This window comes from Rhinolophus sinicus, chromosome 2 (assembly GCF_057876585.1).
Source record: "Rhinolophus sinicus isolate RSI-liver-muscle chromosome 2, RSI-T2T, whole genome shotgun sequence".
Lineage (NCBI taxonomy): Eukaryota > Metazoa > Chordata > Mammalia > Chiroptera > Rhinolophidae > Rhinolophus > Rhinolophus sinicus.
In genome coordinates, this window is record NC_142502.1 from 128871246 (window position 1) to 128887581 (window position 16336).

At 38.6% G+C, this 16336-nt stretch overlaps 2 protein-coding genes across 2 annotated transcripts in view; one reads left to right on the plus strand and one right to left on the minus strand.

Annotated features, from left to right (window-relative positions):
• TRABD2A (TraB domain containing 2A) overlaps positions 1 to 16336 on the plus strand; it is a 129884-nt gene that overhangs the window by 86591 nt on the left and 26957 nt on the right. Inside the window, 1 exon segment of the mRNA XM_088796351.1 lies at positions 1472 to 1539. The gene's annotated coding sequence lies outside the window, so the exon portion shown is untranslated.
• The window catches only part of DNAH6 (dynein axonemal heavy chain 6), a 248121-nt gene that overhangs the window by 27447 nt on the left and 204338 nt on the right, over positions 1 to 16336 (minus strand). The window contains exons 64-68 of the mRNA XM_019756389.3: positions 11395 to 11585; positions 8258 to 8418; positions 4191 to 4279; positions 3263 to 3409; positions 1606 to 1744 (exon numbers count right to left, since the gene is read on the minus strand). Of these exons, the coding sequence (XP_019611948.3) occupies positions 1606 to 1744; positions 3263 to 3409; positions 4191 to 4279; positions 8258 to 8418; positions 11395 to 11585 (727 nt within the window). The remainder of the gene's footprint in view (positions 1 to 1605; positions 1745 to 3262; positions 3410 to 4190; positions 4280 to 8257; positions 8419 to 11394; positions 11586 to 16336) is intronic.

A 16336-nucleotide genomic window follows, 5' to 3' on the forward strand; every position in this document is an offset into this window, starting at 1 on the left:
GGAATATTGCCATTTTAACAATATTATGCCTCTCAATTCATGAGCATGTCTCTCCATTTATTTAGCTCATCTTTAAAATTTTTTTGTCAATGCTTTTCAGTTTTCAGTGCACAAGTCTGCACTTGTTTTGTTAAATTTATTCCTTAGTATTTTATTCTTTTTGACGTTATTGTGAATGGAAATTAATATTTTCTAATCTAATTGTTCATTGCTAATGTATGGAAAATGCAGTTGATTTTTATATACTGAATATATATATACATATATATATATACACACACACACACACACACATATATCCTTGCTGAGCTCATTTGTTACTTCTTTTTTTTATGTGTGTGAATTTCTTAAAATTTTCTACATACAAGACCATGTCATCTGCAAATAAACACAGGTTTACTTCTTCCATTCTAATCTGGATGACTTTTATTTCTTTTCTTTGTCTAATTTCCCTGGCTAGAACCTCCAATAACAGTGTTGAATAGAAGTATTGATAAAAGATACATCTTTGTCTTGTTCCTTTCTATCTTCTTAAAAACATAGTTACTTTCACAGTAGTAAAGATTGAGGTAACCTGAAAGTTCAAGGGTTCTAGGAGTGGGGAAAGGGAGAGAAAAACTAGGAAGTGGAAAATTCGGGGTAAATAGAGGGTGCCAGAGAACAAAGCTGCCCACATCAGCATTTTGTTAAGCAATCTTGGCCCCACTGGAGTGGCTGGGGGCAGGGGTATACAGTAGCCTCCCAGCTTCCATGCCCACCCCTCTCAGCCGTCTTGGTCCACCCTGAGGGTCGGTCCTCATCCATTTTCACTGTTGTTTTATTACCCTCGGCTCAAACATGTTCCAAGGTTTTATTCGCCTTTCCAGGCTCTTGATCTCCTGATACGCCTCTGCTGTCCCACATTTCCCTTACTCACCAGTGAATACCACCCTCTCCCATTCTGTCCTCTCCTAGAGCGCTCTCCTTCTCCCACTTCCCAGTGCAAATCTCTGCTGAATTATTTGGGTCTACATGGTCCAAACTGGATCTGATTTTGGCAATAGGATCCCATGTGGCCATAATTAATATTTGCTAAAAATTGTAATTCCTGAAATATTTTCCCTTTTTTCACAAGTATACCTGATTCAACAGTTCTCTACCAGTCAATCAGTGTTCAGATTCTTTTGAATTTGAGAGCAGAGCACAGACTCTGGAGGCGAGACTGCCTGGGTTTAGATCTTGGCTCCACCACTTGTAAATAGTATGCCTCAGTTTTCCTATGTGGAAAATCAGTATATACTAGTCCTTACCTTATATAATAGGGCTCTTGTGAGGATTAAATCTGCTAATTCACGGGAAGTGCTTAAAATAATGCTTGGCATGTAGCAAGAGCTATATAAGTTTTTGCTGTTATTATTTGGGGGAAACATCTGCCCATTTTTCTATGTTTAAATATTAATGTGATATTCTGATCATGGTCTTATCTTCACAGAGGGAATATCAGAAGCCATCACTACCACCATCAAACACTGGGGAAGACACCATCTTTGTATGGGCAAGGTGGGTGTAAACCAACGGCTGTGTGTGGCGCATAGCTGGGCCCCCAGGCCATGTGGGCATACTGACCAGTAATATAAATCAGTGCATCCCAGGGAATCTTTCCTTCTTGACAGTAAAGGTTGAGGTTCAGTAAAGCACATTCCCTGTCACTGTCATTAAATTCATAGCAAATATTCCAACCAAGAGGGCCAAACTTTTTTCTCTCCTAGAATGGAAAATGAAAACAGTCTTAAATTAAATTTGATAAAATTAATTTTGTGTAAACTTTTGAAAACTAAAAGGTTTCTATTGAAGTTGGTGTCTTCTTTCTGTAAAATCAGTTAAAATCATGCAGCTCAACTTCAGCTAGGCTTTCAGTTTAGCTCCCACCAAACAAGGAGGCACGTCTTCCTCCAGAACGGGCCCTTCTCCAGTATTTCTAAAAGGAAATTTGGTATTACTGGAAATGTGGTAGACCTGTCAAAGAGCATTTGTTTTTCATGGTAGACTAAAATATTTCCCATTAAAACAGGAAAAGAAAATCCCACCTAGAATCTTTTGGCATAAAAATATGAACACTCATCATCCATCTGAGGTAGGAACTCCCCCCTCCTGTTCTCAAGAGACCGTCCATCACCCAGGCTCTTCAGTCATGCCATCCTGTGCTGACTATGTACTACTGACTTCTCTATAGTGACATTTTTAAAAAAAACTGGTACAGAGAATCATAATCCTTGTTGACATCCTGTAATGAAATCTTCCCCTCTTTGTTTTCTCCCTATCCTACCTTAATTTGTTCATTCTAAACTGATGATTATACCAGAGGATCCATCTATGTTCTCTTTTCTTGACCTCAGAATTTCTCTAAATCTTAAATCACTTCTTCATCTCAGCTGCTTTTATCAGAACAAGGACCTCACACCTGGCGCCTCTAATCCCAACCTCTTCCATCTTCTTCCTGTAGGAGCTTGTTTACTTATCCCATATCTTTCATCTTTAATCTTGTTTTTTTTCTATACTGATTCTTTCCCTGTAGAGGACACAACATTTGAAAACCAGGCAGCCAGTCTCATCTAGGCACCATCTAGAGATAAGTAGCTGAAGAGTCAGAATTCAAGTACAAGGCCACGGGATGGATACCAGACCACAGCAGTGAGCTTTGGGCAGAGGGAAGGAGAGAGTAGTGCTGAGCTGAAGGTCATCTTTCAGGAGACTTGGGCTCCAGTTACAGGGAGGAAGATGTGAAGGGTGGTGCACTCATTCAAATAGAAACAGGTGAGAGTGAAATTATTGCAAGAAAAACGAGGACTTGATGACTGACATGATGTATAAGGGTAAAGAGGGAAGAACAAAAATAATCCTGAAATTTTGGGTGCAGGTGATTGACAACATGGGGCCACTGATTTCAGAGGTAGCGTCTGGGGGGGAAGCAAATTGTCGGGAGTGAGGCAGAGCTGAGGAGATCAGTTTTGTGCTTTTGAATTTGACCTACTGCATTCATCCAGGTGATGGTGTTCTGTAGTCAGATCAGAACAGAGCTGGGAGGTGAGGCTGTGAGATACTGAGGCAAAGGGAGCACAGAGGTCAGAAACTGAGTTAAAACTCCTTGGGTTCAGACACTGAATGGGGCTCTCAGTGTTTTACAATGGCATTTGTAAGCTTTCATTTAATTCTTACCTTTTATTTACTTATTTTTAACAAAATACACTTTCTTGTTTCTATTAAAAAGCAGAATTGAGTGTACCTGAATAATTGCATGGAAGAAACAAATGCCAAATATTATTTGTCTCCATTTTCTTCCAAGTATATTTTCTTCAAAAAATGAAGGCGTCATTTCAGTAAATGCTCTTCTGATATTTGCACGTAAGCCTTTTGGAGGCTCATTGGTTACCTGGATTTAACAGAACATATGTGGCAGAGAGGATGATTTTACAGATTTGCAGTATTTCTGAATAACTCATGTAAACTGAAGCCACTGAGAAAATATAGACAACCAGTGCTCACGGGGCATTTCTGGCATGTTCATGCCTGTTCTATGTCTTGTTCAGCCTCAGTGCTGGGAGAACAGGGCCTGGTGGGGTCCTCAGACCTACAGTGGGGAAACCACCTGCACGAGAACCTCAGATACTTTCATTTGGCATCCAGTTTTCCAAACATGGGCCAGAAAGTATGCCCAGGTCTCTGCATTGGATTTTTCAGTCACCCCAACATATGGCATCGTCTCATACTTTGCCTTGATGACATGGGGCAGGGAGGGAAGAGGCATCTTTTATGATCATTGCTGGGTGAACATATGCAAAGGCTTCTCATGTATTGGAAATTTCCTCCCTGAAATCCAGCAGCCTGTAGGTCTTCTGGTCTTTCAAATGCTGAAACATTCCCTTAACTCTGGGAGGGATTCTGCTCTCATCATTCTGCAGCCTTGACTTTTTTTGGTAGAAGGTAAGAGGGTAAGAGTTGAATGACCAACAGGACGAGGGCATGTAAGGATGGGCAGTGGCTTGGGATTGGCAGTGTTTCCCTGATGGCTATCAGATGAAGAGACACTCCCACCTCCCCATCTGTGATACATAGACTTTACGTGGTCCTGCGAGGCCTGAGCTCTGTGGACCCATTGAGTGAACACTCTGAGGCCAATCACATCACGTGTTCCAACTATGTGCGTACATTACCTTAACAGAATTTTGAAGAACTGTAACAGGAAATGTAGTATTAGGCATGGAACTTAAAAAAAGTCGAAAACTCTCCTTGATAACAACATCTGTTTAAAACAAAGACAAAACGATAGAAAAGGAAAATGCTTAATTCTTAGTAACACTTTTCTATAAGAAGTAATTAGTATAGGGTAGCAAAAAAAAATGTTGTGAACTCTGTTTAAAGACTAGTTTATCTATTTTAAGTATGTTGTAAAATGTTCTAAAATGGAGGTGGGGGAATCTTTATAGAAACTCTTCACACAGGAGAGTTGGGTAGTTTATGCAACACTGGTACATTGAGTAAAGAAATTAGAGACATGTTAATTTTCAATACTTGATGGAGATGTTAAGGGCCTTCCCTCAGAAAAGGGGAAAATTTTCAGTTGGAAAAGAAGACAGTTACCACCAGTGCATTTATGCTCATGAAGTTTTTTTTAAATCATTAAATTTAAGGCAAATTGCATGAAAGTTGTCAGAAAGCCCTATGGAGAAGAAAGGGATTTCTCCTTTCTGCAGAGAAGCTGCAAAGGGAACCGATGGAGGGTAGCATCAAGAAGTTAAGTCAATCCATTTTCTGAGCTGTGGACAAAGAACGTAAGAAAGAATGAGCTCCATTCTAGGTTCAAAAGGCCAAAGCAATCTTGGGAAAAATCATCATTTCTATCATAGGAATACCCAGGCATCATCCAAGGATGACTTTCTTTCTTTTTTTTACAGTACAAAAAAAATATTTAACGAGCACCGCATCAGTACAGAAAACACATGCCTTAGAGCTCATCATCTTTTAAAACCAAAATTGCCAAGAGAAAAATCAGTACAGATTCTTATTTTTACCTAAAAGTATCTAAGGTACACATTGGGAATTGAACTACCATATTTTTCTTCCTTCTAGAGATGTGACATCACGTTTTCTGGTCAATAATGTTCTATCAAACATTGTATTAAGCCAATGTACTGAATCAAAGCAGACAGCAGTACAGCTGTTTCCTGTCTCCCATTCCTGCTAAGCTAGACTGGTAGAACACTGTCTTGGTAGGAAGACTTTGTTAGGAAGAAGGAATTGCAGAGTCCCTATCCCAACAGAAAACCTACCGAACTGATTTATACAGAACGGATTTTAAGAAAACCTGCACACTTAACATGCTATAAGAAAAGGATACCTTAGTCTCTTTCCAGCATAAGCACACATTCATTGGTGCCCAGTAAAATAGGAGCGCCAATATAGAAAGCATTTTTGCTTTCATAGCACTAACAACTAAAAAACACACAGCGTGTGATATTTGGATCTTTAAGTGGGTAATCATGGAAGTTCCAAGATTATATCTACTAGTTACCCTGACTATTCATCTATAAAAATATTTTAAAAAAATGCTTAGAAGAGAGTTCTAGAAACAGGGGGACCACATCAGGCCCATCAGAAGATAGTGATACAAGGACTGCGAATGTAAGACTAGGAATTGATTTTCACATGTAGCTTTTAGGTAAAGGACATCTTAGTTGATTCCTACAGCCAAAACGAACTGTAATAATAGAAGCTCCAGAAATCTCAAAGACAGACAGCTGGCTTGAGTAACACCCTGGATAAATACTGCCAAATTGTCGAGGATGATTTTCTTGGCATTGATTTGTAAGTACATATTATAATGTTCCTCCAACATGCCAGGCTGCTCTCTCCCTGGGCCTTTGCAGTAGCTATTCCTTCTGCCTAGAATGTTCTTCCTTTGATTCCCTCACTTTCTTCAAGTCTTCTTCAAATGTCACCTTCTCGAAGAGGTCTACCCAGCCACACCATTTAAAATTGCTATTCAGCCTTCCTCCCTATCTGCATTCTATCCTGACCTTTCTCATTCTCCTTACTCTCCTTTTATTTTTTTCCAAAGCACGATCACATTCTGTCTTACCATATAAATTATTTATCACATGGTTTATTTATTGTCTGTCTCTCCTCACTAGAATGTAAGCTCAAGGAGGGCAGGTATCTGTGGTTGTTATGTTCACTGATATACCCTAAGCATCCAGAACAGTGCGTAGTACAAAGTAGGTTCTCAAATATTTATTGAATGAATGACTGCAGATCAAAGTTGAATTTATACTTCTTCTTGGTTTGAGCTAAATTCATGAGCTATATTAAGTAGCCAAAATTAAAATTTAGTTCTAGTGTAATTTTAGAGCAACACTAAAATTGCTTGCATGGTAGAAACTTAACTATTAGGCCTAAGTCAAACATCAACCAAAGTCTTAGGGCTAATGATTTCACTACCAAAAAAAAAGAAAAACACCCAAAAACAAAGAATGAAAAAGTGCAGGTTTAGAGAAGTGTTTTTTCCCCCCATACACGTTCTCCTACATTTGTTAAAGCATCAAGAATCTTAACTTTCATAGACATCATAGACTGGAATCTTAGAAATCATCTTAGTATGGGACTTCTAGCAATGATGCAATGCAGTCGTTTTATAGCTGGGGAACCTGAGGCCCAGAGTGGAGATGTAACATGCAGTCAGGAAGTGGTGGGGGCAGAACTCTGCTTGGGTCATAAAATTTCATGTCCAGAGTTTTTCCTTTTTTCTTTCGTTCACTTTCTCTTTTCAGCTTATTACCCGAATGTATTTTATTTTATTCTGATGGTTCAAATTAAACATCAGAACTCACATGGTTAAGTTAATAAATGATTATAACAAGGGCCAGAAGAGGATTTTTCTATCCACTTAAGCTTTAGTGAGCTTCAATCACTTAACACTCACCAACAAATTCTGCTGGTTTCCATAACCACTCAGCCTCCTTGAAGAACTGGCACATGCATTTACCTGGGTCATTGTGAAGCTTAAACCATCTCTATATTCTGAAGGCTCATGTACTGTCACTCCAGCAATTGCTTTTTAGATGCCTTCCCTCACATTTTTTCTTAATTAATTCTAATCCTAATCATTGGGATCCATAAACAGTGAAGGCCTTCTTGGTATTTTTTTTTTCCCTGTTATTTTTCTTTAGTCATTTAAATGGACATAAGCCACAGGTCCAGCTAGAAGGAGGCCATCTCTTATTTGCTCTGCAAAAGAATGGAAAGAGTGGAGATTCTGGACCATCGACTTGAATGAGTCTTTATCTGTGTTAGAAACAGCCTGCAGAGGGCAGGGTAGGAGGAACCTGGAAGTGAGGGGTCTTTAGGGGAAGGCTGCAAAGCCTTGGCTGTAACCAGTGCAGGCTGGCCACTCTAAAAGAGCAGCTCTTCATTTTATTAGGTAAGTAAAGTCACTTGCAAGACCAGCTGCGTAGCTCTCACCTTCCCAGGAAGCTTTCTGCGGTCAGGGCACAAAGAAAGACTCTAGAGAAAGGGCTCTGGATATCCTAGGTTGGTGGTTCTCTCCATGGCTTCTGGCAGAGTGGTGAGGTAGGGTCCACTCTGTTATTACCAATAATACAGTTTCTATGATTTCAATTATTTTTATATTGACATTTAAAAATGAATAGATTCTAACTCTATTTCTTACCTCTTTGCAGCCCATTATACTTCCTTGAGTGGGAAAGAAAGTGGTGATATACTAGTTAGTATATGTAGTTGCTACTAGTTAGTAGCAACTATGAATAATGCTGGGCACACCCACGGGGTTTGTGTGGCTGTGAGGCACCCGGGAAGGTTAGTTGTCCTGCGGGTTCCAGAGGAGACTAAGTGGGAAAACACGACTCTAAGGGAATTGGTGGTAATTTCCTCTTTGTTCCTTAACATCTCATTCTATAGTGAAAGATTTAATTTTCTTCTTTGTCCTAAGTTCATTTTACTACTTCTTCTTATCATGCCTATATGTAATCTATTTTGAATTAACATGAAACAGAAATGATCCAGTGGATCATACCCTGAGCATGGAGTTTGAAGACCTTTTTTGAATCTGGGTTGTGTAACTTAATAAATCTCTCTAGGTCTCAAATTTCTCCTCTTTAATATTAGGAAATACAGTGCCTACACTAAGGAATTATTATGAGGATTGGACTAAACAAGAAAGGATACATAAAAATGGTATTATGCAAATGCTATGTGTTCAACATACTTGTATCTGTGAAGGTTTTGATTAGCTCTTCCATTGCCAACATCCAAGAAACAGCAAGATGGCAGTTTTGCAAAAATACCCAGTTTCCTGATTTCATTGCATCTTTGATCATTCTTTCAGCAATGGGTCCTTGTCCTTGCCCCAGTGAAATTGATTGCACCCTGAGTTGAACAACAATAAAATACTGTTTTTGTTTTTTTAAGCACGGCAATTATTAAGAAATTTAAATATAATAGACTCTTGCCTAGAATAAGAACACATTGAAAATCCTCATTCTAATAGATGTACAAATGTTTTTTTCTTGTTTTTAAAAAATCATTCTTACTATAACACATGCGGAAAAGTGCAAAACCCAAATATACAGCTCTATGAATTAGCATAAATGAACATCTGTGGTTGAGAATAGAACTTTGCGAACACCCCAGAGACATCTCCCCTATGCTCCAATTATTTTCCCTCTGTCTTCCCAAAGGTACCCATTATCCTGACTTCCAACACTATAGGTCAGTTTTTAAAAACTTTTTAAAAATCGAAGTCTAACATATAGATATATAGAAAAGGTATACAAATCATTAATGTGTGGCTTACGGGATTCTCCCAAGGTGAATATACACACATACAACCACTTAGGACAAAAAAAACCCGACATTACCAGCACCCTCCCAATCAGTACTCTTCTTTATTCTCAAAAGCAACAACTGTTTTGAATTCTAACGCCATAGATTAATTTTGCTTGTTTTTGAATTTTATATAAGTAGAATCATATGTATATTTTTATTTTTGTATTTGGTCTATTTCAATCAACATTTTTAAAGATTTATTCATATTATTGTGTGTCATTGTGTTCATTAATTTTTATTGCTGTATAATATTCTACTGAGTGATTATACCACAATTTATTCATCCATTCTGCTTTTGATGGACATTTGGTTTATTAATGGGTCTTGCCTATTACATACAATGCTGCAATAAATATTCTCAAACATGTCTTTGGGTATACACGTGCACTCCATTTTGTTGTGTATATTCCTAGGAGTGGAACTGCTATTTGACAGAGTATGTGTATGTTTAACTTTTTATAATATCAAACTTTTTTCCAAAGTAGTGCCACCTTTCCATACTTCTACCAGTGGTAGATGAGAGTACGTGTTTCTTCATATCCTTGCTAACACCTGGTTTTAACTTTCTAAGGATTGATTTCCACCATCTTAATTACTAGGACATTTTATTTCCTGATGAATGCATTTCGAATTTGCAATTTGATGGGTATGAAATGACATCTCCTTATGGTTTTAATGTATTGTTTCCTAATTACTAGGAAGGTTGGACATCTTTTCAGGCTTATCATGCATGTAGGTTTCCTTTTCTGAGAATTTCCTGTTCATATTTTTTGTCTTTATTCCTACTGGATTGTTTTCTTTTTCTTATTAATTCATAGGAGCTCTTAATGGTTCTGTATATTAATTCTTTGCTAGGACTTCAGACCAAAGGCAAATGTCTAGGACCATTTGATGGTTAAATTTATGTGTCAACTTGACTGGGCCACTTGGTTTCCCGGCATTTGGTCAAACATTATTCTAGGTGAGTCTGTTTCTGGATGAGATTAACATTTGAATTGGTAGATTGAGTAAATCAGATTGGCCTCCTTAATGTGGATGGGCCCCAGCCAGTCAATTGAAGACCTAAATGGGACAAAAAGGCTGAGTAAGAGGGAACTCCTCCTGCCTGACTGTTTAAGCTGGGGCATTGGTCTTTTAGGCCTTTGGATTCAGACAGATATATTGGCTCTTCCTGGGTCTGAGCCTCTTGGCTTTCAGACTGGAACTTATACCATCAGTTCTTCTGGTTCTCAGGTGTTTGGACTTGGACTGGAGCTACACATCGGCTCTCCTGGGTTTCCAGCTTGCTGACTGCAGATTTTGGGACTTCTCAGCCTCTATAATCATGGAAGCCAAATATATATATACATACATACATACATACATACATACATATATATATATATATATATAATATGATACATATATATGTGATACCTTATATATATATGATACCATGTTTCCCTGAAAATAAGACCTAGCTGTACAATCAGCTCTAATGTATCTTTTGGAGCAAAAATCTTATAGTAAAATAAGACTGGGTCTTATGTAATGTAATGTAATGTAATGTAATGTAATGTAATGTAATGTAATGTAATGTAATGTAATGTAATGTAATATGATATGATGTGATACAATACTGGCTCTTATATTAATTTTTGCTCCAAAAGACACGTTTGAGCTGATTGTCTGGCTAGGTCTTATTTTCTGGGAAACACGGTGTATTACACACACACACACACACACACACACACACACACACACACACACACACACTTGGTTCTTTCTCTGGAGAAGCCTGAGTAATACAGATTCAGACTTCAAAAGAACAGGTGAGATCCATCATCTTGTAACCCCTAGTCCAGAGACCAGGCCAGACCCGCCATTGCACACAGGGGCCTGTCAGAGCTCGAGATTACCTTGTAGATATGAGACCCCCTGCTCTCTCCTGCCACCCTGTGCTCTTGTGTACTTTCCTACCCATCTGGACACCATCTTGGGGAGGGTTAGGGGAAGAAGAAGTCCAGACTGAACTTTTATGAGAAAGAAATCAAGTTAGCTTACCCTAGAGACATTTAAATAAGAAGAAAATATAATAAAGAAAATGCACAGTTTAAACTTCCCCTTGTCCCTATTACCCAACAGAGTAGAGGCTCATGAGAAAGATGAGATTACTAATACCACATAAATAGCTGTGGATTTGTTTTCAACATTTGAGCATAGAGAGTAAACTATAGTTCTTTTACAGTTATATTAAAAAAGTCTCAAATAACAAATAAGTTTTAATCACTATTCCACTAGATTATTATACTTTAACATTTTTAACGATCTCCTTTTTTCAAATGAAGTTTATATTTGTCTGCTTTTATAATTTTTGACTCATTTTAACATACATAGCTAAATATTCACATATCTTAATTTATTTATTAAGGAAGATCTGAATGTAGAAATTCATGCTCCAGAGAGGGAACAAAAAAGGGCAAGTTTTAACAAGGAGATGTTCACATGAGTTGTTAAAACTGTACAATGTGACCTTACCGTTCTGAATACCCGCTGTCCCGGGCAAACCTCTGAAATGCACCCATGGGATCTGAGCCTGTGCTTAAGATAAATATCAGGGGAGTGTTGTATGACATGTCTTGATACAGAGTAGGCAGGTCCATAGGTGGTGTCTCAATGAAGCGTTTTCCAAGATTTTCTATTACAAAGTCTGTAAGAGCAAAAACTACCTGCAAAGTGAAAAGAAAAGCATTAAAAAAGTAGGTTGATTGAAGATCCTTCATAATTTTATCCTAGTTCTCCCCTCCAACTTCTCAGAGGTTGGTGGCCTGTCCTTTGAACTCATTCTCTCTTGATTAGGTATATTTCTTCCTGTAGAGCAATTCGGTGGATTTGTACACCACCTAACTGCTGCCAGTCATGGTTCTCGTGACTTCACTGAGGACGTGAACTATGGGATGAGAGGAAAGTCCCATAGCCTTGCATTTATCTATAAACCTGCTGTTTCCCTATCCTTGCCTCCTTTTGCCTCTTCCCTCTTGCCTTTTGTGGACTTTACTTTTAGTTCTGTCATTGTGTCTTTTGGCGTTATTCTCTCCATGATCTTCGTATCATCGTACAATTAGGCTCTACTGTCTTCTATTCTTAAAACCAAAATGAGAGCCTTCCCTGGATTGCAGCTCTCCTTCCAGCTACTATTTCATTTTTTGGCTTCCCTTCACAAGCCAACTTCACAGAAGAACTGACTCCACATGTTGTCTCGCCATCTTTAGCTCCCATTTACTCATCGGCCTCTTCGGACCTCGCTTGGGAACCAGCCTCAGCCTTGATAATGACATCCCTGCCTGGTGATTTTCTACACTGATGCGTTCCCATCACTGATTCTGCCCTAGCCAACTTACTCCATTCCTACTCTTGCAGACCTTTTCCCTCGGTAGCCCATATGGCGCCTTTGTGTGAGATAGAAAAAGGTGCCCCTTTTCAAGATAGTTGTGCCTGGAAGCTGTCATGGCAAAGACACAAATCTAACCTACAATATCTACAATGTGAATGGCTGCCTTAAAGGTTGTGCAGTGCACAACCTTCACGACTGTAAGTAGCCCTCCATTAGATGTTGACAGCACCCTGTCCAAACAAGCCTTACCACATTTTTGTTATTGTTGAAGGAGGGGCATCCCAAACTGATTCAGGGCCATGGCCTTGGATGGCACCCCACTGTGACCAACCTGGGAAAAGATGTTCACAGGCTTGTCCACTTAAGTGAGGATACATTGTGGTCCTAGTTATAAAGGTGGCGTGGTCCAGAAGGGAAGGCCCTGCAGTAGGGCAGAGGGGATTTGAAGCTTTGTCCTAGTTGTGTCACTGTGTGACTAAGTATAATTCCATCATAAATTTCTTTATTTAAAATGTTTTCAATGATATGAGATATTTATTTGCTTTTTACTTTGACAAAAAGTGCTCATAGAGTCTACAATAAATGCCAACAGTCAAAGCACCAATAGTTTATTTCTTGGGGCTGTCATTACATAAATATAAAAGTGGTAACACACTCATGAAATGCTTTTGAATTAAAAAATTTGGATACATATTTCTCTTGTAAACAGGACAATCTGGTATTAATATTATATAGAGATCTAGGTTTCCAATGGCTTTATTAATCCAAGATCACAAACTATTGGTTACATACGCAATTTCTCATGGGTATGAACAGATTTTCTTTAGGAAACATTTCAAATATGCAGAAAATAAATTTGCATAAAACGCACCCTTGATTACGCGCTAGTCTACTTAATATATACCCAGAAATGCGTATATCCAAGAACATGGTTAAGTACATAGAATACAGAAAGGAGACATATGAGGTAAAGCTATAGAACCAAGGTTTCCTGTAGAATTTGCATGCAGTTTCCTGCCTTTTGATTTGGGTTAGTGCTGTTTGTCTCTCCAGTGATGTGTAAAGTTTATGCTTTTCAGGTGGAGGAAGAAGCAATACAATAGAAATGAGTATGTATGCATATCAGCCCATGAATGTGTGTCTCACCATATGCATTCTAGGAGTTCTCTGCTGTTTCCAATAGTGCATTAAGGATCTTATCCATATAAAAGATAATGTAACAATTCCTGTCTCATTCATTCAGCACAGAGGCTTCTTGGATTCTAGTTATTCTAGTCAGTATAAGTGAACCAAGCTTTCTTTCTTTTTCTTTTTTTTTCTAAGAAGGGCGCAGCTCACAGTGGCCCATGTGGGGATTGAACCTGCAACCTTGGTGTTATCAGCACCATGCTCTAACCAACTGAGCTAACCGGCCACCCCAACCAAGCTTGCTTTTTGATTTTGAACCCATCACTGATGTAACAGCCTGAATGGGGAGTGCTCCCTTATGGCTGACAACGCTGCTGAGCTGGTAGGAGAACAGATTCCGTGCCTCGGCATTTCTTATCGGTTCCTCAGCTCTAGCGTCTGTCCACTCTGTATCTAAAATATCCTCACTTTCAGAGTCCTTATCAGATCTCATTCCATCCCAGGAAGTCTTATTATCCTGCAATGGTTTTAACTTTGGAGTTATTTCAGGGCCTTTTTGTACTCCCCTGTACCATGCTCTAGTAGATTCCTAGATAGTATGCACTGGCCTGCTCCTTAAGTTCCTGCCATGTTACATGGTTGGAACTGATCAACTTCTCTCTGTGATCCTTTTGTAATTTTGCTGTTTTATTGTCATCAAGATCTTTATGGCAATAATGGCAAGAATTTACTGTGGAAATGCTTCAGATTTCTCACACATCTATGATCTAGAGAGTCAGGCATTTCTCGTATCACTCTCTGCAAATCCCATGTCTGGTTGTAGGATCACAGAATTTGTAGTCTCCTCCTTCTTTATCACTAAGTCCTTTTCTAGGAGCTGTTCTCACTCTCTTCTTCATAAATTGAGTTTCCCAATTCCGATATATGAAACTCCATTATGTTTTTTTTTAATGTAATGTTGTTTATTTATTGCAAAGAATTTAGTCTCCTTTTATAGAACATGTTAGGAAGAATATTTTGAAATGACAATATATGAATGACTTATCACAAGTCCATTATGTTTTGCTTAGAACTCTTTTCGTTGTCTGCTGTTTGATCCTTTACACAGTCTCTGGCTGAGGCCCTCAGAACTTTCTTAGGTCATCCTCCCTATCAGAATCCTTTGGGCATTCCCATAGGGAATTCCTGAATTCAGATCAATACTTTTTTGAAGGTATTTATGTGCTGATAGTGCACAAATTCACTATTCAGAGACTCTATATTTTGAAATTCCATGCCCAGAGGAAGGGGTGGTTTTGTGCTTTCATTGTGATGAAGATAAACTTAAATATTTGAGAATAATGACCCCCTGCTCATTCTTTGTTAGTGACCAAACCTCACTTAAGCTATAGTGTATGAGATGAAGAATAAAGATTATGGGTGGTTGACAAATTATATATATATATAAAATAGAACACTTGTGCTTACACTTCTTTTCATCATACTCAAGAACTTTAAAAAAAACGGTGGTAAAATATACATAACAAAATTTATCATCTTAATCATTTTTAAGTATATAGTTCACTGGTATTGAGTACATTCATAGTGTTGTGAAACCATCACCACCGTCTACCCCAATGCATGTTCAAGTTCTTGAGCCCTAAAGAAGAAATCAACAGAATGTTAAATGGAATAAAGAAGTGTCATTGTTTTTTGTTTTTTTCCCCCCTTGCAAATGGTCAGTGGATAGGGATAGTTCATTAAACTGGTTTTGGGAAATATAGTACTCGAATTTAAAATAAGTAATAACAATTGTACATTTTGGTAGTAGTGTTACCAGCAAAAAATCCATCAAGGTAAATTTTCTTATTTAAATTCAGTTTAGTCTTCCATGATTTATTTAATTTTTCTGTCTTCTTTCAGCTGATCAAAACTGTAAAAACACATCGAGGTAAATTTTCTTCCTCAAATTTAGTATTCAACGATTTATGTAGTTTTTCTATGTCTTCTTTTAGGTGATCCAAACAGTGACTTAAAAACTCTTGAAATCAAAATGGCAGTAGGGGAGATTTCTGCCATCTTTCCCCCAAAGAACACTATTTGACTGTCACTTATGAATGAGGGTTCCTTTGTGAAAGCCTGGGAGTCTACCAGAGAAGTTCAAGCATATGATTAGGGCAAGAAAATTTCAAGATTGGATGCACTGAAGAAGCTAAGAGGAACAGTTTTATTTTACCTGTGTCATCTGTGTCCCAAGGTGGCACAGCTCAATGCCAAGACTGATCTTCTTAGCACATGATTTCTCCCTTGGGGGAAAGTCGGAGCCTTTGAGTGAGCTCCTGGCTTCTCCAGCTGTGCAGGACTCTACTAGAGAGGACCGTATCTTTCTCACCCTATCCAGAATAGTGATTTGTGAACTGCCTAACTGGAGGGTGGTGAGTGGCTGGGAGAACAGCAGCCAGAGGGCAGAGAGGAACATATCAATGGATGAGGTTTCTACTAATTACTTCTCAGACTCCTTCGAAGCCTGCCTACAAACTGCTGGGGATACATCATCTGAGGATCTTCCCAGCAAGGACATGCAAAAACTTGGCCCAAGACTGTGGGATGGAAGAAAGCACACAAACACGAGCATTGAGCACTGCCTTAGGGAAAGCAAACAAGAGGCTCCAGTACCTGCTGGCTTTGAAGAATTGAGATAAGGCATACAATGTTAAGAATTTCCCCCAAGAGAGAACAAGAAGTGTGGAGCAAGTGCATCCTTAGAAAAGGTCTGAGAAAGCGTCAAAATCCCTAATAGGACTTACAGAAGGCATATCTTTCTCAAAGCCTGTCAGTGAAGATTGGAGAAGGTAACTGATTCTTTAAATGTGAAGACAGCAATGCAAGACTTCAAGGAACATGAAAAATCAAGGAAACATGACATCAACAAAGGAACACAGTAATTTTCCAGTAACTTATCCCAAAGAAATGGAGATC